At 43.0% G+C, this 22,518-nt stretch overlaps 1 protein-coding gene across 2 annotated transcripts in view; it reads right to left on the reverse strand.

The window, feature by feature from the left end:
- Positions 1-22,518, reverse strand: part of ESYT2 (extended synaptotagmin 2) — a gene marked incomplete at both ends in the record, with an annotated part of 97,743 nt that overhangs the window by 44,602 nt on the left and 30,623 nt on the right. For both annotated transcript variants that reach the window (XM_080700924.1, XM_080700923.1), the window contains 4 exons: positions 1,817-1,937; positions 5,607-5,662; positions 20,049-20,138; positions 20,278-20,350. In XM_080700924.1, coding sequence (XP_080557050.1) covers positions 1,817-1,937; positions 5,607-5,662; positions 20,049-20,138; positions 20,278-20,350 — 340 coding nt within the window. The remainder of the gene's footprint in view (positions 1-1,816; positions 1,938-5,606; positions 5,663-20,048; positions 20,139-20,277; positions 20,351-22,518) is intronic.

A 22,518-nucleotide genomic window follows, 5' to 3' on the forward strand; every position in this document is an offset into this window, starting at 1 on the left:
CATGTTAAGCATTGGGATTACAGGATGTGTCACCACACCTGGCTGCATTGGCTTTTAATTTCCTTGGTATCAGGGGTAGCGGATCCAGGTAGGATCCACTGCTCACTCTACTCATTACACAGGGACGTATGCAACAAAGGAGCATAAGGACTTCTACAGTGAAGTAATTCCTGTGTCATTAGAGATAAAACTCATAAGTTAAAATGAGACAAAACTCATAAATTAGTATGTCTAATATCTGTCAAATGCCAGCAACAGAACTAATTTGGTACCAATTTAACTGAGTTGTGTTAGTCTTAAAATATATAAGAATGCATGCTGGGTGTGGTGGCATATACTTATAATCCCAGTACTTCAGAGGCTGAAACAGGAAGGTTGCAGGTTTAAGACCAGCCGTGGCAAGTTGGTGAGACTCTATTTCAACATAAAAAATAAAATCAGGCTAGCGGGTTATACCTGACAGGTAGAATGGCCCTGGGTTAAATCCCCAGTAAACACACACACACACACACACACACACACACACACACACACACACAGCACAGAGTATGGTGGTATATACCTGTAATCCCAGTACTTGGGAGGCTGAGACTGGAGGATTATAGGTTTAAGGCCAGCCACAGCAATTTAGTGAGACCCTCAGAAACTTCACAACACCCTGTTTCAAATTAAAATGAAACAGGGCTGAAGGTGTAGCTTCTGGGCTCAATCCTGAGACACACACACACACACACACACACACACACACACACACACACACACACACCTCTCAATATTACTCTATAGTGCAGACAATGCCACAGCAGGACTGCTTCCTTGACCTCTGGAGGCCAAAGTCCAGACAGACCAAAGAGATGTGGATTCACACTCTGATTAGCCTGCGCAATCACCCACTCTGCCACCCCTTCATGACCAGAGAAGGTGCTCGTCTCCTGGCTAACAAGCTCTCACAACTCTGCGCGCAGGTATTTACTTTGCCCAAATCAAGGCAACTCCAACATCTATATCTCAGCTCCCATGTACCAAGTATCACACCATTTTACAGATGCCGAAAATGGGCCCAGCCATGCCAACTCACAGGCCCACAGAGGGAAGCACCACTAAGTTAAGAGTCCTGCTCATTCCACGTTGCCCAGTTTAGCTGTTTTGCACCTCTTCGCCACATTCCTCGTGAGAGGACCCCAGAGGTAACTCTATCCCAGAGTCTGAGAGAAAGCTGACCTGAGTCATATCCAAGTCTCACACAGCAGCATCTCATGTTGCTGGCTGTTGAGAGCTGCTGCAACAGGTGCCTTCTGAGATAAGTGTCTGCTGCTCCTAACTGGCGGTGACCTGCAATGACATCTGCAGAATCAGCCCTCCGGCCCCTGGATGCCCTCAGCTAAGGCACGGTGGCTGCCCTGGAGTCTCTGCAACAGTAGTTCTAGGTCATTTGCACCTCAGCGCTTCTCTGGAGTGTGGCTGGATGGCTGTCACTGCATCAAGACACACATGGCAGCTAGGTTTGGTGGCACACACCATAATCCTAGTACTTGGGAGGGGGTTCAAGGACAGCCTCAGGAACTTACTGAGACTCTCAGCAATCTAGAAAGATCTGCTTCAAAATAAAAAAAATAAAATAGGTCTTGGGTGTTGCTCATTGATGGCCTGCCCCTTAGTTCAATCTCTAATACAAATATAAAAACAAAAACCACATGTGGCAAGTCGACTGTTAGGAGAAACACACAGAGTCATAACATCCTGTGTGACACCTACCCACGTGTCTGAAAAGGCTTTGGCGTGTTTTCAACATCAGTGGACATGACTGCATGCTTACCTTTGGTACAGGAAACCGCAACTGAGCAATCTGAACTTCACTGACCAGGGGAACAGTGATTCGATTGGGAAGCACCAGATAGTTTGATATTATGTCCAAAATGATGGTATCAGATAGGCCACTGTTATTTGGGAGGTAAAAAGAACAAACAATCAGGCACATGAACACTTGCTGTCATCTTTAACAATAAACAAGCCATAAACATGACATGACATCCACTGATAGCGCAGGAATGGCTTAACAATATTTAAAACTGAAACTTCAATTCTTTAGCTGTGATATGCCATGGTAACTCCGAGGGAGAATTTATTCTTAGAATACAAGGAAGAATTCTAGCTACATCTCATGATTTCCTAAATAAGTTTTCATACATCCTACACAAATTCATTAGAGACGCAATACTGAATAGCAAGATACATGTCAATTTCTTTTTTAACCTAAAATACTTCAAACATATAAAAAATACATACAGAGAATAATACAACATTCTCACTCCATGTTCATACATATATTAAATTTCTCTCTATTGTTGTATCCTAGCTCCCAATGAATTAGCAGATTTTACTTTGCTCTCTTCATACTGAATGAGTCAGCCGGGTGTGGTGGCGCACACTTGTAATTCCAGCACTTGGAGGCTGACACAGGAGGATTGCACAGGTTCGAAGCCAGCCTCATCTACTTAGGCTCTCGGCAGCTTAGGGAGACCCTGTTTCCAAATAAAATAAAAAGAGGTCTGTGGGTATAGCCTGGGGGTAGAAAGCCCCTAGGTTCCATCCCCAGTACCACACACACATAAAAAAATTATTCCATACTGAATGAGTTAATAATTTTGAACTACTATATATCATTGCACAGCAAAATCAGTAGTATGAACAATATTTATTAAAAAAAACAGATGTACTTTTGTGTGTATGCACATGGGTGGTACTGGGGATTGGACCCCAAGATGCTCTAACTCTGAGCCACATCCTAGTCCTTTTTATTTTTTATTTTGAGACAGTGTTTTGCAAAGTTGCTGAGGCTGGCCTTGAATTTGCAATGATCCTGCCTCAGCCTCCCAAGAAACTGGAATTAACAAATGTACTTTTTTTTTTTTTTTTTGGTGGTACTGGGGATGGAACCGTTCTACCTCCGGGCTACACTCCCAGACCTATTTTATATTTTTTATTTGGAAACAGGGTCTCTTAAACTAGCTGAGGCTGGCTTCGAACCTGCGCGATCTTCCTGTCTCAGCCTCCCAAGCACAGGGATTACAATTGTGCGCCACCACGCCTGGCTTTAACAAATGTACTTTTAACATTTTTTTTTTTTACTGTTCTCTAGAGTAAATATGATAATTAAAATAATGTGCCTGTGACAGCACTTGTGTGTGTGTGCGTTTGTGTACTGGGGACTGAACCTAGGGGCATTTTATCTCTGTGCTACAACCCTGGCCCTATTTTATTTTATTTTATTTTTTTAACAGGGTCTCACTAATTGCAGAAGGTCTTGCTAAGTTGCTCAGGCTGGCTGGGAACCTGCAATTCTCCTGTTTCAGCCTCCCAAGAATTGAGGATAAGAGGCATATACCACCAAGCCCAGCTGTGAGAGCACTTTTAAAAGCACATAAATGCAAGTTTGATTGCTATAGAATGAATACCTTTACCTATACTGTGAAGTGTTAAAAGATTTGCAGTTTTTGCCAATAATATTTTAGGTGTTAAGCCATTACCATAAATATGTAATTATACATTTAAAAATGTCCACTGAGACAGAATATCATCATTGTTCAGCAACAATGGCGAAGCACCCGCTACAAGACAGTTATCTCTTGGGTGGTAAGATGTGGCCTTACCTTACAGACCTTTCTATTTGATAGGAGAAAAAGACTTTAAAAACCCAAACTAGCCAGGCGTGGTGGCGCATGCTTGTAATCCCCGCGCTTGGGAGGCGGAGACAGGAGGATTGTGCAGGTTCAAAGCCAGCCGCGCTGGCTTAAGAGACCCTGTTCCCCCCCCCCCAAAAAAAAAAAAAATATATATATATATATATATATATAAGTCTGGGAGTGTAGCCCAGAGGTAGAAGGGTTTCCAGGAGCCCCAGTACCATTAAAAACAAACAAACAAACAAATTAAAAATCCACACACAGCACCACTCTACTTCTGAGCAAGTGAAAACTGCTGTTAATGCTTCTGAATAGACATGGAAAGCTGGATCGAGCAGACTGGACCCAGCCCCTACTGTGTTATTAACCCCTGCCCCTACACACACACACAGTGGTTTGTTCATACAGAAAATCTCCCTGACTGAAACATTTCAAAGGATCCCTTTGCTGCCATGGTACTGTGCAGCACCACCCGTCCTCATGCCAGAGGCCAGTGACCACTGTGACCGAAGCCCAGGAAACAGCTCCCCTCACAGCCCCAGTGCCCTCCTGAACACTGGGCACCTCCACTCAGCATCCCCAGGCAGTGGTGATGTGCCAGAGGCAATCTGTCTTCCAAAACCAGTTCTGCTTATCACCCTGACTTCTGATAACCTCCAGCCCTCTTGGACCTCCCACACATGGCCCTTCACTGAGACAGAAGGACATTACAGTAGGGATGCTAAAAAATGTACAGCAGTGTGAAGAAATTTGGCATTATTACTACTTTCTAATAGCTTGGGTTCCTTTTGGTAATCAATGAATAGAGAATGTGGATTTTCATTTTACAATGCCAGGGGCAAGAGTTTATATACTGAATTCGCAGTTATTGAATATTTGTGTATGTGTGGTACTAGGAATTGAATCCAGGGCCATTCTACCTCTGAGCCATACCCCCAACCCTATTTTATTTTATATTTGGAAACAGTCTCACTAAGTTAATTTGCACCTCACTGAGTTGCTGAGGCTGGCTTCAAACCTGCAATCCTCCTGTCTCGGTCTCCCAAGTACTGGGATTACAGGCATGCCACCACACCTGGCTGTTCATCCCTTTCATTTTTTATTTTATTACTTTTATACCTTTTTTTTGGGGGGGTGGTACTGGGGTTCCTGGAAACCCTTCTACCTCTGGGCTGCACTCCCAGACCTATTTTTAGGGTTTTATTTGGAAACAGGATCTCTTAAGCCAGCTCAGAGGCTAGCTTCAAACCTGCGCGGTCCTCCTGTCTCCGCCTCCCAAGCACGGGGATTACAAGCGTGCGCCACCATGCCTGGTTTACTTTTATACTTTTATTGGTACAATATAATTATACATCATAGTGCGATTCATAATTCACTTGATATATAATTTCCCGCCATACATACATCCCGGCCACAGCCTTTGCTAGGGTGGAGTACATTCTGACATTACCCTTCCGGGTGGCTAACAGCGCATGAGTTAAAGAGCAGACATTCAAGAAGCCCACTTTCTGCTTCAGTCCTTCCATAATACTGAAGGAAAGGAAGCAAAGAAGGATAAAACTTTTCTTTCTTCTCTTTCGTTTCTTTTTTTCTCTCTCCTTCCTCCCTCTCTCTTTCCCTTGCACCAATACTGAACTATATCCCCAGCCTTTTTTAGGGTCTAAGTTGTACAGGCTGGCTTCGGATCCTCTTGCTCCAGCCTCCAAATTAGTTGGGATTATAGGTATTTGCCACTGTGCCTGGCTAGGAGACTTTTTGACACTAAACTATGGAAGTTTCTGTTGTTTGGCCTGGGTAATTTTGCTGCAACTTGTGGGGAAAAGCAGACATAGAGTTTAGCCATTGTCTAATTGTTCCTGTGACAGTGAAAAAGACGTGGTCTCACCAAACCAGCCAGCTGCAACAGGTGCAGACAGGACTTACTTCAATCCAGGGATGTCCAGAAGATTGGTCAGTCCTGTCCAGTTAATCTCTAAAAGCTGTTTTGAAAGAGGGGTGAGAGTATTAAAAATACAAACTGCTTCTGGTCATCAAAGCAAATGCACACAGGTTTGTTCCTTTATAAATAAAACAGCTAGTACATGATATTGTCCTATACCTTTTTTTTCTCACCTTGTGATATATAAAGGATATCACTTCTTAGCACCTATAGACTTGCTCTATTTTTGTTTTTGTTAATGCCATAGTTTTTTTTCTCTAGTGAAATTACACAAAAATTTGTCTATCCTCCTATGAGTGAAAACTTAGAATACCTGCAACTTTACTTTTATTTTAAGTAATGATTCTCTGAATATCTTTATATATATGCTGTCTTATGCATATGCAGGCTAGCATTAAAAAGTGAATTTAAAGCCAGTCACAGCAGCATACACTTGTAATCTCAGTACTTGGGGGCTGAGGCAAGAGAAGTACAGGTTCGTAGCCAACCTCAGCGACCTCGTGAGGCCCTCAACAACTTGGTGAGATCTTGTTTCAAAATAAAAATGAAATAGGACTGGGGGATGTAGATCAGAGGTAGAATTCCTCTTGTTTCAACCCCTAGTACCACAAAAAAAGTGAATTTGAGGATTAAGATTTATATTAATTTTCAATGGTGATAAATAATATCTGACCAATCTCCAAAAATACCACTCCAATTTACAATCCCATCAAAAACTGTATGGAAATATCCTTTTCCCATATCATCATCTAAAACATGTTAAAAATCAACCCATCTGCCAGGCGTGGTGGCACACGCTTGTAATCCCTGGGCTTGAGAGACGGAGACAGGAGGATCGCACAGGTTTGAAGCCAGCCTTGTTGGCTTAAGAGACCCTGTTTCCAAATAAAATATTTAAAAAATAGGTCTGGGAGTATAGCCCAGAGGTAGAAGGGTTCCATCCCCAGTACCACCAAAAAAAAAAAAAAAAAAAAAAAAAAATCAACCCATCTGGCATTTTCCTATGATTGGAACATTTTCCTATGATTGGAACATACTCCATCCATTCACTTGAAATTTGTATTTATTTGTCTCAGAAAATAATTCCTCTATACTCAGTCAGAATTCCATTAAGTGAGTGTGAACCAGTTGAAACCACTTTTCCTATCAGGTGGACTTCACAGAGTAAAATAACTCCTGCTTTGCACTTGCAGAGGAGTGCCAAGTGAGGCTGCAGGAGGCCAGCTGCCCACAGAGTTCAGGCTCCAGCTCAGTCTCTCAACTGCTCATTCCCTCTGGAAGTTAGTGGCTACACATAAATACAAACCAGAGGAGTCAAGGTTTTGATGGGCAGAACAAAACTAAAAAAAAAGCAACAATTCTAGTCTTTTACAACTAAGTTTTTCACCATTGGAGAAATGAAATATAGATCTCAGGAAGGAAAAGAATAGGTAGTTAACATTAAATCTGGATTTCAAAAGTCAAGGAGAACCCACGCATCTTTCCTGGCCCACCCACAGTCCACCCACTGTTCAGGTACAGAGATGGTGGCAACCGAGGGGCAAAAGTGTCCCAGCTCCATGAAAGAACCAGCTGATTCCAGGACTGGGCAATCTCTCTCATCAGTAGAGGAAATGCTGTTAGGAGAATGATATGGAGCTACAAAGGAACACACAGCTGTGTCAAAGTTGGACATTCCAAATCATCTGAGAAAATTTTGAAGCACCATGACTTACAGGGTCATTTTCCTTCCTCTCTCCTCTCACATCATTAGGTTAGAAAAATCTCTTCAGAACCTAGGAAGGAACAGGTACTCCCCACTACCATGTATTCTGACCTGATCAGATCACCTGCACATCCACAGGCTTAAGATTCAAGAGGACATCATAATAGGGTTTTTATTATTTAGTTCTGGAGGTCCTTTCTGTCAGAATTTACTCAGAGATACAGCATGGAAGTTTTGCATTTGACCCAGTTCAAATGAAGCTCCTCGCATGGTGCTGTCTCCGGAAGATGCCTGTCACAGCCATAGCATCTCCAGAGCTAGGAGATAGGGAAGCCACACAAACTCCAGGAAAGGGAGTCTCTGTTGAGGGGGCAGACAGGTAAGCCTCTAAGTAAGATCAGGCTAGACCACTATTGCTGAGAGAGAACAATAAAATGAGTGAGATTGAGCGGGGCATGGTGACTCACACCTGTAATCCCAGTACTTGGGAGACTAAGACAGAAAGGTTGAAGGGTGGAGACCAGTGTGAGGTAACTTAGTGAGATACCTAGTTTACTACCAGAGAGAGAGAGAGAGAGAGAGAGAGAGAGAGAGAGAGAGAGAGAAGAGAAGAGAAGAGAAGAGAAGGGAGAGGGGAGAGGGGAGGAGAGAAGAGAGAGAAAGGAGAGAGAGACACACACAGAAAGAGAGAGACAGAAATTGATTCCAGGATGCTACTTTATTTATTTAATGGTAGTAGGGATTGAACCAGGGGCATTCTATTTCTGAGCTATATCCACAATCCTTTGTGTTTTTTTGGTTGGTTTGTTTTTTGGGTCTAGGCTGGCCCCAGGGGCATTCGACCTCTGAGCTATACCTCCTGCTGAATAGCTGAGGCTGTCCATGCACCACAATTCTCTGGTCTCAGCCTCTCGAATGCTGGGATTAAAAGCATGCGCCACCACACATGGCTTTTTGTTTTGAAACAGGGATTCAGTAGGTTGTTGAAGTTTCACTACTTGCTGAGGCTGTCCTTGAACCTGTGATCCTCCTGTCTCTGCCTCCCAAGTACTGGGATTATACTTGTGCCACCATGCCTGGCTCAATGACATTACTTTATAAAGACATTTTTTCTTAAGAATATACTTTCATCCTAAGTATCCTGGACATATCTCTTATGTTGCTATCGTGTTACCTTAAAAAGTACTCTTAGCCAGGCGTGGTGGCACATGTTTGTAATCCCCAGGCTTGGGAGGCGGAGACAGGAGGACTGGGCAGGTTTGAAGCCCCTCGCTGGCTTAAGAGATGCTGTTTCCAAATAAAAATATAAAATAGGTCTGGGAGAGTAGCTCAGAGGTAGAAGGGTTCCATCCCCAATACTATGGAAAAAAAAAATCCTCTTAGTTTCAATAGTGCTAAATTACAGCTATTATAGCTGGGCATTGTGGTGCATGCCTATAATCTTAGTACTTAGGAGGCTGAGACAGGAGGATCACAAGTTCAAAACCAGTCTCAGAAACTTAGTGAGACTGTTTCAAAATAAAAATTAAAAAGTAAGGCTGGGGTGGGGGTAGCTCAGAGTAACCCAAAGAATATGCTTGGGTTTAATCCCCAGTAACAGACAGACACACACACATATTAGAGTGATTTTTATCCTGGAAACTGTGGGAAGCAGAATAAAGAGCCTTCTAATGGTAATGTTAATGTGACAGTCTTTCCAGGAGAAGATTACAATGCAGCATACTTTTTAAACTTTATTTACTTATTTATTTTTGGTGTTACTGGGGGGTTCCTGGAAACCCTTCTACCTCCAGGCTACACTTCCAGACCTATTTTATATATTTTTTTTTTAATTTGGAAACAGGGTCTCTTAAGCCAGTGAGGCTGGCTTCGAACGTGCGCGATCCTCCAGTCTCCACCTCCCAAACATTTTTATTTTTGGTACTGGACATTGAACCCAGAGGTATTCCACCTCTGAGCTACATCCCCAGCTCCATTTTATTCATTTTTTAAGGGTTTTTTTTTTTGTGTGTGTGTGTGGTACTGGGGTTCCTGGAAGCCCTTCTACCTTCGGGCTACACTCTCACGGGCTACACTCCCACGGGCTACACTCCCAGACCTATTTTATATTTTTATTTGGAAACAGGGTCTCTTAAGCCAGTGTGGCTGGCTCTGAACCTGCGCGATCCTCCTGTCTCCGCCTCCCAAGTGCAGGGATTACAAGCGTGCACCACCACGTCCGGCGCCATTTTTTAAAGTTTTGAAACAGTGTCTCACTGAGTTGCTGAGGCTGGTCTTAAACCTTCGACCCTCCTGTCTCAGCTTCCCAAGTACAAGATAACAAACGTGTGCCACCACACCCAGGTTCACGTGGCATACTTGAGATTTGTGCTACCACGAGGTCTGTAGGGTTCAGGTGGCTCTGTGGTATACTGGATCTGTTAGATACCTGAGTGAGCCAAGGCCTGACTTTAGAAACGTGAAGATGAAGCTAATGTCAGCTGGTGTTTGGGGCCTGTGAAAATGCTCGGGTGAAACAGGCGTCAGCTATGAAAGCCTCCACTGCCATGTAAATGACACTATGAATAAAACTGGAAAAAGACAAATGTGACTAGTCGCAGTTGTCTCCACAAAAACATAAAGTGAACGAAACAGACTAATAAAAAGCCTTCTCTAGTCCTCCTTCTGGATCCCACACCCTTCACACTGTTGCTGCACCAATATGGAAGCCATTTCCAAGGCAGTTTTGACATCTTACTCGTTTGACCAGAATCAGAACCCACAATGCAAGAACTGCCTCCAGCCGGGCGTGGTGGCGCATGCTTAAATCCAAGCATTTGGGAGGCTGAGTCAAGAGGATTGCAGGCTCAAGGCCAACCCTAGCACTTGGTGAGACCCTGTTTCAAAAAATAAAAACTAGGCCGGGTATGGTGGCACATGCTTATAACCCTTGTACTTGGGAGACTAATACAGAAGGATTTCAGGTTCAAGGACAGCCTCAGCAAGTAGTGAGACTCACATCAATCCAGTGAGGTCCTGTTTCAAAATAATAATAATAATAATAATAATAATAATAATAATAATAATAATAATATTGATATTAAACAGGGCTGAGGTGTAGCTAAGAGATAGAATTCTTCTGGGTTCAATCCCCAGTATATCTCTCTCTCTATCTATCATCTCTCTCTCTCTCTTTCTCTCACACACGCACAGCTGAGATGTAACTTGGAAAGAGAATGCCTCTGGAGGTAGGGGGGAGAGGGAGAAGGAAAGGAAGAAGAGAGAAAGAGGAAGAGAGAAAGAAAAAAAGAAAGAGGAAGACATCTGAACACATGGAGGTAGGCCCCACATTTGAGGTCCTGGGGCAGGTGCAAGGCCTGTCCCAAGCACTGGGGCTGGAAGCAGGGAGGGCCAGATGTATAAAGACCGAGGAGTAGCAGAGTAGGAGAACAAGTGTGTGGAGGTGTGTGCATGTGAATGAGAACATGAGTGTGTAAGGACTGAGTGTGATGTGGGAGTGCGAGGTGAGGATGAGCATGAACATGAGAACAGGTGTGAAAGAATGAGCAGAGGTGAGGACAAGGTGGAGAGAATGAGTGTGTGACAAAGTGACCAGTGTGGGAGATAATGAGCATTGGTGTGAAGTGTGAGCGTGTGAGAGAACTGGACAGGAGAGAGCGCGTGTGACCACGCGTCTGACGGCAGCCTGCAGAGCCTGATGTGGGCACCAGGCCGGCCTAGGAAGCCGTCAAAAACAGCTAAGAAGCTGCCCCGCCAGCTGCCCAACCTCCAGGACTCTGCGGGGCCAGGGATCTGGATGACTAAGGGATCTATTTCTGGAACTGAGAAGTGAGTGAAACGTGTATTTCCAAGCACAGAAAGTCACCTCTGAGCTGTGGCTGCTCTTCTATGAGAAGCAGAAAGTGTGATGTGGTCCACAATTGTAAAGAGGAGGCCAGGTTTCACCTGAACGGCAGAAACATATCCAGATGTTTCATGAAAATCAGAGGTACCCTTCTTCTCTGCTGTTCCAGGATGCAATGTCTGATGGGTACAGTAAAACTGATGGCTCAACAGAAACAACCAGACCTTGAGAGATTACTGCAGGCCAGGTGTGCCAGGCCCAGCACCAGGGAAATCTGTTAAAAATACCAACTGGCAGCCGGGCGTGGGGGCGCATGCTTGTAATCCCAGTACTGGGGGCGGGGGGGTGACAGGAGGATCCCAGTTCTTGGACACCTCAGCTACTTAGTGAGGTCCTCCACAACTTAGTGAGACCTTGTTTCAAAATAAAGTATAAAAAATAGGACTGGGGGTATAGCTTGAAGGTAGAAGGCTCCTGGGTTCCACTCCCACCCAGTATCCCCCCAACACACACACACACACACACACACACACACACACACACACACACACTAAAAAAAAACAAAAACACTGGTCAGGCATGGTGGTGCACGCTTATAATCCCAGTACTTGGGAGGTTGAGACAGGAGGATTGCAGGTTCACGGCCGGCCTCAGCTATACTTAGTCAAGCCCTGTGAACTTAGTGAGACCCTGTTTCAATAAAGAATTAAAAAATAGGGCTGGGAGTGTAGCTTGGAGGTAGAATGCCCCTGGATTCAATCCCTAGTACTGCAAAAAGAAAAAGGAAAAAAAAAAAGGAAGAACAAAAAATGAACTGGCTGGGAGTGGGGGTGCACACTTGTAATTCCAGTACTTGGGAGGGTGAGACAGCAGGATCTCAGGTTCATGGTCAGCCTCAGCAGCTTAGTGAGGCCCTCTATAACTTAGTGAGACTGTTTCAAAATAAAAAGAATAAAATAGAGCTGGGGTGTAGCTCAGACGTAGAATGCCCCTGGGTTCCATCCCCAGAACCGTAAAAAAGAAAAGAAGAACTGATTATGCCAGGTACCGTGGTACACACCTGTAATCCCAGTACTTGGGAAGCTGAGTCAAGAGGATCACAGGTTTGAGGCCAGCCTCAGAAACTTAGTGACTTAGTGAAACCCTGTTACAAAATAAAAAATAAAATAAGGCTAGAGCTCAGAGGTAGTACACACCTGGGTTCGATCCTTATCATCAAACACACACACACCCCATAATAAAAGCATTCTTAAACTTTACCACCAACTCAAATCACTAAAGGAAAACACTGGGGTGGGAGTAGGGAGCTTGAATACGGAGGGAAATACTCCAAGTGATGTGTGTATGTATGTTTTTATCACTTTGAATCTCATGATATATAATTACATTGCACCAACAAAAGTATAAAAAATAAAATGAAATGGGAAAAACAAGAAACAAACCACTGGAGCTAAAGCCCCAGTAGAGAAGAACTGAGCTGTCAGTTTGTATTCTGTGTATGTGTGCGTGTTGCTGGGATTACAGGCATGTGCACTACACCCAGCTCCTTAAATTTTAAAGTCTCAGGACTTCTAGCTTTCCTTGAGGTGTGGAAAATTGGAAAGAGATCACTCTTGATGTCTTGATGGCATGGGAGAGCTCATGTCTCGGGGCCACGAGCCACTCGGAAGCAGCTCGTGGAGAGGCAGGAATGGGTCGAGCATGGAGGACGAAGCCCTTACAGGGCAGGTGAGATGACTCCAGCCCGACCTACAGAAATGCCAAAGGCAAAGCGAGAGTGAGTCAGAGTTCCACAGATGGTGTGTGCACACCCACACACACAGGTGTAGATAAGGCCAGGGACACCATGTCCCAAAGGAATGTGGTCAAAAAGGGGAATGGCTGCCACTGCAGAAAGGCACACACAGGCCTGCTCCACTTCCACTTCACAGGACAGAGGCCACGCCACAAGGACTCAGTGCAGCTGTGGGAGAAGTCCCTGGCACAACACTTCTAGGCCCAACCTTCCCGTATAAGATCCACCACAATCCAGAACACCGGGAGGAAGGGCAGCCACCGTGAGAGCTCCCTCTGTGAGTGGGTCAGGGAAAAACTGTCCAGAATTACAGACACCAAACCCAAATCTGAGACATCCAGAGGAAGCTCAACGGGATAAATGTCCTGAAAGCTCCTAGGTACCTCAGGTGTGGTCTGAGGCCAGTCTTGCCTGCAGCCTGGTCTGCAGGAATGGGCTGTGGGCATGGGTTTCTGTGAGCCTTGTCTACCCACTGCAACTTTCCTACCCACAGGCCAGGTGCAGTGTGAGCAGGGATGAAGTAGGAGGAAGACTCGGTGCCTTCCTTCTTGGGAGTGCTGCAGGAATGCCTTTCAGCTTGTGGACTACATAATCAGACAAAGTGGCCTCAGAATGTGGGAGAGGACAGAAGCAAAAGTGCAGGCAGCTGCAGCAGTAGTCAATTCCCAGTTCCAGGGTGTTTTGGAGACTCAACTGTAGTTTCTTGTATAAGTTTCATGAGACAACAATGTACACCCTATTTTTCTGCCCCCCCCAAACTACTTACACTTCTGCAGTGTTAAGTTAAAAGGATTCAAGTTCTTTTCTCATAATAAACCTAACACAAAGAAGTTATTTCCATTTGGCAGATGAAGAAATTAAATCTGTGGTTCAGAAGGCTTTGGAAGCCTGACCCTCCTTGCCTGGCTGGAAAGACTCCTTCAAGACATACACCTTCGAAGCATGCCTAGGCCCAGCGGAGCAGGAACTCTATCTATGCATCTCTACCCCTTATCAGATCGTGAACTCCTGCTTTTCTCTTTACCAATCATTCACCTCTAATGTCAGGAACTAGAAGGCTAAAACCATATGTAGTATGGTGGTACTGAGGGTAGTACCCAGAGACTTTCTATCTCCAGACTACACCCCCAGATCTATTTTATATTTTATTTGGAAACAGGGTCTCACTAAGTTGCTGAGAGCCTCACTAAGTAGCTGAGGCTGGCTTTGAACCTGTGCGATCCTCCTGTCTCAACCTCCCAAGCGCGGGGATTGCAAGCGTGCACCACCATGCCTAGTGAAAAATATTTAATTTCTAAAATTCTGAGCACTCACCAGATGCAAGGTATTGTACTAAGTGTTTTAGATGTGTTAATACTTAATCTTCACATTTAATTATGAAGCAGGTACTACTGTCACCCCCAAGTTACAGATGGGGAAACTGAAGCTGAGGAGAAATAAATTAGTTGTTCAAAGCACATAGCAAGAACAGAAAAATACCAAGCCAGACATAGAGAGTGGTGTATGCCTGTAATCCAGTACTTGGGAGGCTGAGATTACAGGTTCAAGGCCAGAATGAAGTAGATTGATGAGACCCTCTTTCAAAATAAAAAAAATAAAAAGAGCTGAGAGTATAGCTTAGAGGTAGAATACCTCTGGGTTCAATCCCCAGTAAACACACACACACACACACACACACACACACACACACACACACACACACACACACCCCAAAAGAAGAGGAAGGAAAAAAAAAGTCCAGGGGTGGAACCGGGCAGCACAAAACTCATCACTGAATCATCACACTCCCTGCCTTGGACTTGATTCCAAACAACTCATCACTACAGGGATTCTTAGCCCCCACCCTCAGCAAGTACCATATTAACAAAGTGAACCTAAATAAATCAACAAGGAGAAAAATGTGTATAGGTTTCATAAGAGTCTCTAGTACTATACTTCTCAATCAGCTGAACAACAACAAAAATAAAATATTTAAAAAACCTGTTCTAGACGCATTTTTCACCAGGGCGAGGGAGAATTACTTGGCAGCTCCCAGTAAATCTGCTCTCATATTTTCCAGCTAAAAATAACTAAAAAATCCCCTTCCTTCTGAAGCATGTTTGGTGACCTTACTCACCATATAAGGAATGGGCGATTCTGAGCTTTCAGCCTCATCCTTCTCTTCTGGGCACTAAAATATCATTTGGAGGTTAACACTATAATGTCAGTTTAAAAGTTAAATCCATCTCTGGAAGACCCAACTAAATACAAGCATTGGTAAACATTTTGAGGAAGACTTAAGATTTGGATTTTGTTATATTTTAGGAAAAAAATAAAAAGGACCTTTCTTTAAATTGTTAAGAATGTCCCAGTCCCTTGAATTGGCCCATGCTTGCCTGAATGTGTATCTTTACTTAAAACCTCTGCCTTTATCTCTGACTGGCGCATGTTGAAATTATTTTCACCATGAAAGCCAAGAACCCTCTGGAACTGTCAGATTTTCCCATGACATATTCTTTGGCTAGCCCAATGTGGGGCTTCAGGAATCGGCATGGTCAAGTCCACTCATGGCACATTCTTTGGCACTCAACCTCAACTGTGGAGCTTGGAGAAAGCAGCATTAAAAAAAAAACAACCTTAAAGCGTGCAAACAAGATCATGGGTGATATGGTTCTTTTGTATCTATCCCTAAAACCCTTCCCTTGAATATATGTTAAATAAGTAAAAAGTTAAAATAAGAGGACTTCTTAGTTCATGTGATTTGAGTTTTTAATAAATTTGTTGGTAAAATCAAAACAAGAGATGTCATTAACATTTTTTTGTTTTCCTTGGGTTAAGCCAATTACTATTATATTATCTGTTCCTAGTTAATGCTTAAATTGCAATGTTCATTATTTTTTAAAGATTTTTTTAAAAATATTGGCTTAGAGCCGAGCATGGTGGTGCAAGCTTGTAATCCCCACGCTTGGGAGGCTGAGAGAGGAGGATCACGCAGGTTCGAAGCCAGCCGCGCTGGCTTAAGAGACCCTGTTTCCAAATAAAAAAAGTATAAAAATAGGTCTGGGAGTGTAGCCTGGAGGTAGAAGGGTTTCCAGGAACCCCAATACCACCCCAATAAATAAATAAATAAATAAATAAATAAATAAATAAATAAAGGCTTAGAGTTAGGTGTGGTGGTGCATGCTTGTAATCCCAGCTTCTGGGAGGCTTAGACAGAAGGATCATGGTTCACAGACAGCCTCAGCTACTTAGTAAGGCCCTTTGCAACTCAGTAAGACCCTGATTCAAAATAAAGAATAAAAATAGGTATGGGGGTGTAGCTTGGAGGAAGAATGCCCCTGGGTTCCATCCCCAGTACGGCTAAATAAAGAAATAAATAAATAAGATAAAATAATGGCTTAAATTACTAACTGGCTATTAAAATGGGCAAATTAGATAAATATAAGTAAATAAAGTGTGTCTAAAGAAGTTAAAAGCTAAACATCAACTGCCAAATGAAAAGTTTATATATCTCTGACCACAGATGTGTATATATCTAAAAGCTAAATATGCTGTGTATCTAGGTTCATTTCAATGTTTCATAAGAGCTGGGCGTGGTGGCGCACGCTTGTAATCCCAACGCTTGGGAGGCTGAGACAGGAGGATCGCGCAGGTTCGAATCCAGCCTCGGCGACTTAGTGAGGCCCTGTTTCCAAATAAAGTATAAAATAGGTCTGGAGTATAGCCTGGTGAGTTTTATATCTGTGTGAGCTAACCAATAAGTGATCTCTTTATGCAATGTGCATTGTATTTGTATCTTAAATTACTAAAACTTTTGTCATCTATATTTAGTACCATGCAAAGATTCATCATTAAGATGGTTTACATCTCTTTGCCTTGACTAAGTAAATGTCTTATTAATGTATAAAGGGGGATACAATTGTCTATCAGGTAACAAGTTTATTTCTGATTATTAATGCTGTTTTCTAAGATTATAAAAAATCTAGAGCTATTTGATTTTTGTCAATACTGTTATTCTACAAAGACTTTTTTTTCTTAACTGCAGTACTGGGGATGGAACCCAGGGCCATTCTACCTCCAAGCTACATTCCCAGCCCTATTTTTTATTCTTTATTTTGAAACAGGGTCTCACTGAATTGCAAAGGGCCTCACTAAGAACTGAGGCTGTCCTCAAACTGCAATCCTCCTGTCTCAGCCTCCCAAATGCTCTGATTACAAGCGTGTACCACCAAACCCAGTGAGACTCTGTTTCAAACATAAAAAGGACATAAAAATAGGGCTGGGGGTGTAGCCTGGGGTTAAAATGCCCCTGGGTTCCATCCCCAGTACCCTCCAAAACCCCAAAACAAATAATAATATTTTATTAAGTTATTTGAATTAAATTCCACAAGATAATACTGCAGTGTAAATGATGCAAGACCTTGAGGCCTCCCAAAGGCTGGCCCAGAGCATGCACTGGTGGCACTTACAGAGGCAGCCACCCAGAGTTGCCTCCCGAGCCCCTGGAGACTTAGAGCCCTTGCTTTCAGAATTAACTGTTTCTGCAGTACACTTTGTAAGATTAGAATGGGACTCTGTCTCCGGAAGGACAAAAATTTGCTGGATATAAGTGAAGCACAAGGGTCAAAGATGGCATTCTGTGGAGAAGGAAAAGCTGAAAGGAAGGCGCAGTGGAAGACGGAGCCTGCACTGCCCTGGAGTGTCATCATTCCCTGAGGCTGCAGTGCACAGCTGGCCATGGTGGGGAACGAGACACCTGCCTACATCACTGTGACCCTGTCTGCACGGGTGAGACAACCTGAATCTCAGTTTGCCCCTGGGAAGATGAACACCGAAGACAGCCCTGCCAATCAGAAGCTACAGGAAGAAGGTATGAGTCTCTCTGGAAGGAATAACTGCTCTGTTGTCTTGATTCTTTTTCCTAATAATGAGTAATAAGTACTCACTATCACTACCTTTTTTTTTTTTGGTGGTGGTACTGGGGATACACCCAGGGACATTCTACCTCTGAGCTACAACCCCAGCTCTATTTGTGTGTGTGTGTGTGTGTGTGTGTGTGTGTGTGTGTGTATGAGGGTCTGGGGATGGAACACAGGGGCATTTGACCTCTGAGCTACACCCCCTGCCCTATTTTTTATGCTTTATTTTGAAACCGGGTCTCACTGAGTTGCGAAGAGCCTCACTAAGTAGCTGAGGCTGTCTGTGAACTGTGATCCTCCAGTCACAGCTTCCCAAATGCTGGGATTACAAGCGTGCACCACCACACCCGGCACCAGCTCTATTTTTTATTCTTTATTTTGAAACAGGTTCTCACTGAGTTGCAAAGGGCCTCACTAAGTAGCTGAGGCTGGCCACACCGTGATCCTCCTGTCTCAGCCTCCTGAATGGATTACAGGTGTGTGCCACCATGCTTGGGTAAGTACTATTTTTTTTTTTTTTTTTTGCAGGTCTGGGAATGGAACCCAGGGACATTTAACCTCCGAGCTACACCTCCTGCCCTATTTTTTATTCTTTATTTTGAAATGGGTCTCACTAAGTTGCAGAGGGCTTCACTAAGTAGCTGAGGCTGTCCGTGAACTGGGATCCTCTGGTCTCAGCCTCCCGAATGCTGGGATTAAAAGCATGCGCCACCACTCTACGGACTACTTATAACAACAACAACAAAAAGAAATGACATACCTAACAACTGAAATAATAATATCGTAGCTTATCTAAGTATTAAAAGATCAATCAAGAAAAGTCTTTATGACACTTAAAAACAAGTTGCTGGGTGTGATGGTGCATGCCTATAATCCTAGTACTTGGTAGGCTAAGACAGAAAGATTGTAGGTTTGATTTCAAGATTATAGCCTCAGCAACCTAACAAGACCCTGTCTGAAAAGAAAAAATAAAAAGGGCTGGAGGAATAGCTCAGAGCTAGAATGTCCATGGCTTTAATCCCCAGTACCACCCCCCCAAAAAAAACAAGCTACACCAAAGTGTTATGTGTAGCTCATTAAACACCCTCCCCAAAGGAAGGAAATGCATCTAAAACATAGTATCGTTTATCTCAGGAGAAGGTTATAGGGAGATTTCCAGGTAAGGCATTAACATAGAGTGCTTAAGAACATATATTCTGTGTCATACTAATCTGGGTCTACCTGCAGTTTCCAGTACCTATTAGTTGTACAAGTTGGACACATAAGACCCAAATAGCTAGTTTTAGAGATAAGAGGATTAAATAAGCAAGATTCTATCGATCATACTCAGTGATAGGTGCTGAATAAAATGGTTGCTACAACATATATATATTTTTTTTTTCTTTTTTTTCTTTTTTTTCTTTCTTTCTTTTTTTTTTTGGTGGTACTGGGGTTCCTGGAAGCCCTTCTACCTCCGGGCTACACTCCCAGACCTATTTTATACATTTTTAATTTTGGAAACAGGGTCTCTTAAGCCAGCGCGTCTGGCTTCGAACCTGCGTGATCCTCCTGTCTCCGCCTCCCAGCGCAGGGATTACAATTGTGTGCCACCACGCCTGACTACAATCAATACTTTTTTTTTAAAAAGGCTGTGCTTTTAGCCAGGCGTGGTGGCACAGGCTTGTAATCCCAGCATTTGGGAAGCTGAGACCAGAGGACCACGGTTCGCAGACAGTCTCAGCTACTTAGTGAGGCCCTTTGCAACTCAGTGAGACCCGGTTTCAAAATAAAGCATAAAAAATAGGGCAGGGGGTGTAGCTCGGAGGTCAAATGCCCCTGGGTTCCAACCCCAGATCCAAAAAAAAAAAAAAAAGGCTGTGCTTTCAAATATTCTACAACAAACACATCAGGAAAAACATTGTCTATCAAGAGATGAAGCCCTCAGTTAAGGCATAAAAGACTGCAGGTTCGAGGACAGCCCCTGAGGGCCAGTTTTCACCCTGGGAAGATGAACACTAAAGACAGAGCCAAAAAAAGGCTGTAGGAACCCAGGAAGCAGGCATGAGTCTATTTGGGAGAAATAATCTCCCACAGTTTCCCTCGGAGGAATAAAAGCACAAAATTCACATAGCAGAACAGAATTTCATTTCTCCATTTTACCAATTATTTTGTATGTTTGCAAACATGGCATAAATGCTGACTTACTGGTTTCCGAAGAAAGAAGATAGACAGAGCTCCAACTAAAGGCATGTCTCCAATTAGAGGCTCCAGGATCACCCGCATTGTCCCATGGATCTAAACTCAAACAGGAAAACAGAATGCATAAGAGAACGCATTCTGCAGGGCCACTTAGTGACAATCAAGCATCTTGTAACTCTGACCACAAATACAGACTTACTAAAAAACTTAAGGAATAAAGATTTTTAAAATGTACCTGTATACTTTTCACACCGGCTCTACAAAAATATCGTTTGATCTCCAAGTCAATCTCACAATTTCCTACAAAACTAGCAAAGAAAAAATTCTGCATTACATAAGGTGAGTGAAATTAACTATATTCTTAATCACCAAAGAACTGCAAAGTTTATAATATAATAAAATGAGAGTAAAAGCAACCAAAATCAGACTGTAAGCAAAAACCTGAAAAATGTGCTCATTTTTTGTGTTTTTGTTGCTCCAGGTCACAGGAACAACCTTTTTCCAGATTTAACCATGCTACAACACTGTGAGGCTGAATGTACATATACACTTTTGTTATAGACAAAATTTTCAACTAACTATAAATATCCATTTTCAAGGCAAAACAACATGAAATAACAAAATGAAACATCTGGATCATTCTTTTGATGAGTTTTTATTTGATTTTGTCTTGCAAATACTATGTTTAAAACATAGTTTGGGTTTCATCACCAGAAAATTTCACCTTTTCTTTCCAATCATGAAATTTATAGCTCAGGTGTTCTAAGGCTCTCTAACAACATCACAGGTAAAAAACAGCACATCTAGGCCAGGAATAGTAGCACATGCCTGTAATCCCAGTACTGGGGAAACAGATAGGAAGATCACAGGTTTGAGGCCAGCCACAGAAACTAAGCAAGATCCTGTTTCAAAGTAAAAAATGAAAAGGGTTCAGGGTATAGCTAAGAGGTAGATGTCCCTGGGTTCATCGCCAGTATCAAATTAAAAAGAGCTGGGATGTAGCTCAGAGGAAGAATTACCCTGGGTTCTTCTGAACTATGGGCTAAAATGAACCTCTCTTTTTTATAAATCATCTAGTCTGATATATTCTGCTACAGCAACAGAAAATAAACTAAGATAATACATGTGACCATGTGATCATTTTATTTATTTTTACTTTTTGTGGTACTGGAGATTGAACTCAGGGGTGCATCTGAGCTATACCCTTACTCTATTTTTAAAAAATCTGAAACAGGTCAGGTGTGGTGGCAAACACTTATAATCCCAGCACTTGAGAGGCTGAGACAGGAGGATTGCACAGGTTCGAAGCCAGCCTCAGCTACTTAGTGAGGCTCTCAGCAACTTAGTGAGACCCTGTTTCCAAATAAAGTATAAAATAGGTCTGGGGGTGTAGCCTGGAGGTAGAAGGCTCCTGGGTTCCACCCCCAGTAACACACACATACAAAAAATTTGAAATAGGGTCTTCCTACGTTCCTGAGGGCCTGACTACATTGCTGAGGCTGTTCTCAAACCTGCAACCCCCCTTCTTAGCCTCTAAAGTACTGGGATTACAGGCGTGCACCATACCCCGGATCATTTTATTTTTAATGTTTTAGGGACTGTCACACTATTTTCCACGGCGCCATTTTACATTCCCACCAAGAGTTCACAGGGCTTCCAAGTTCTCCATGTCCTTACTAACACTTGTTACTTTCTTGGGTTGTTTGTTTTTGATAGTTGCCATTCTAATGTGTGTGAGCTGATATGTCCCCTAGGTTTTTTTCGTGTGTGTATGTGTGTGTGGGGGGGGTGTACTAGGGATTAAGCCCAGAGGCATTCTATCTCAAGTTACGCCTCCATCCCTATTTTATTTTTTTTATTTTGAAACAGGGTCTCACTAGGTTGCTGAGAATCTTGCTATGTTGATGAGGCTGGACTCAAACCTATAATCTTCCACTGTCTTGGCTTCCCAAGTATTAGGATTATAGGCATGTCCATCTACACTTGGCTCCCTTAGTTTTAATTTATATTTTCCTAATGATTATGATGTTGAATATCTTTTTTGGGGGAAGGGTTATTGGGGATCAAACCCCAAAGCATTCTGCCTTCAAGATACATCCTAGCCCTTTTTATTTTGAAATAGGGTCTTGCTAATTTGCTGAGGTTGGCCTTGAACCTGCAATCCTCTTGTCTCAGCCTCCAAAGTACTAGAATCACAGGCCTGACTTAAGTATCTTGTGGTGCATCACTACACCTGACTTAGTATCTTTTAAGGTGCTTATTGGCCATTTGTATGTCACTCCTGAGAAACATCTATGCAAGTCCTTTGCCCATTTAGAATAGGTTTTTGTTTTGTTTTTATTGTTGAGTTTCAAATGTTCTCTATATATTCTGGATATTAACTCTAAGTCTGTATATTGCTTTTGGTAGAACTGACATTTTTACAATATTAAATTTTCCAATTGCTGGGCGTGGTGGCGCACGCTTGTAATCCCTG

Source organism: Muscardinus avellanarius, assembly GCF_963383645.1.
Source record: "Muscardinus avellanarius genome assembly, chromosome: 9".
In the NCBI taxonomy this organism is placed as follows: domain Eukaryota; kingdom Metazoa; phylum Chordata; class Mammalia; order Rodentia; family Gliridae; genus Muscardinus; species Muscardinus avellanarius.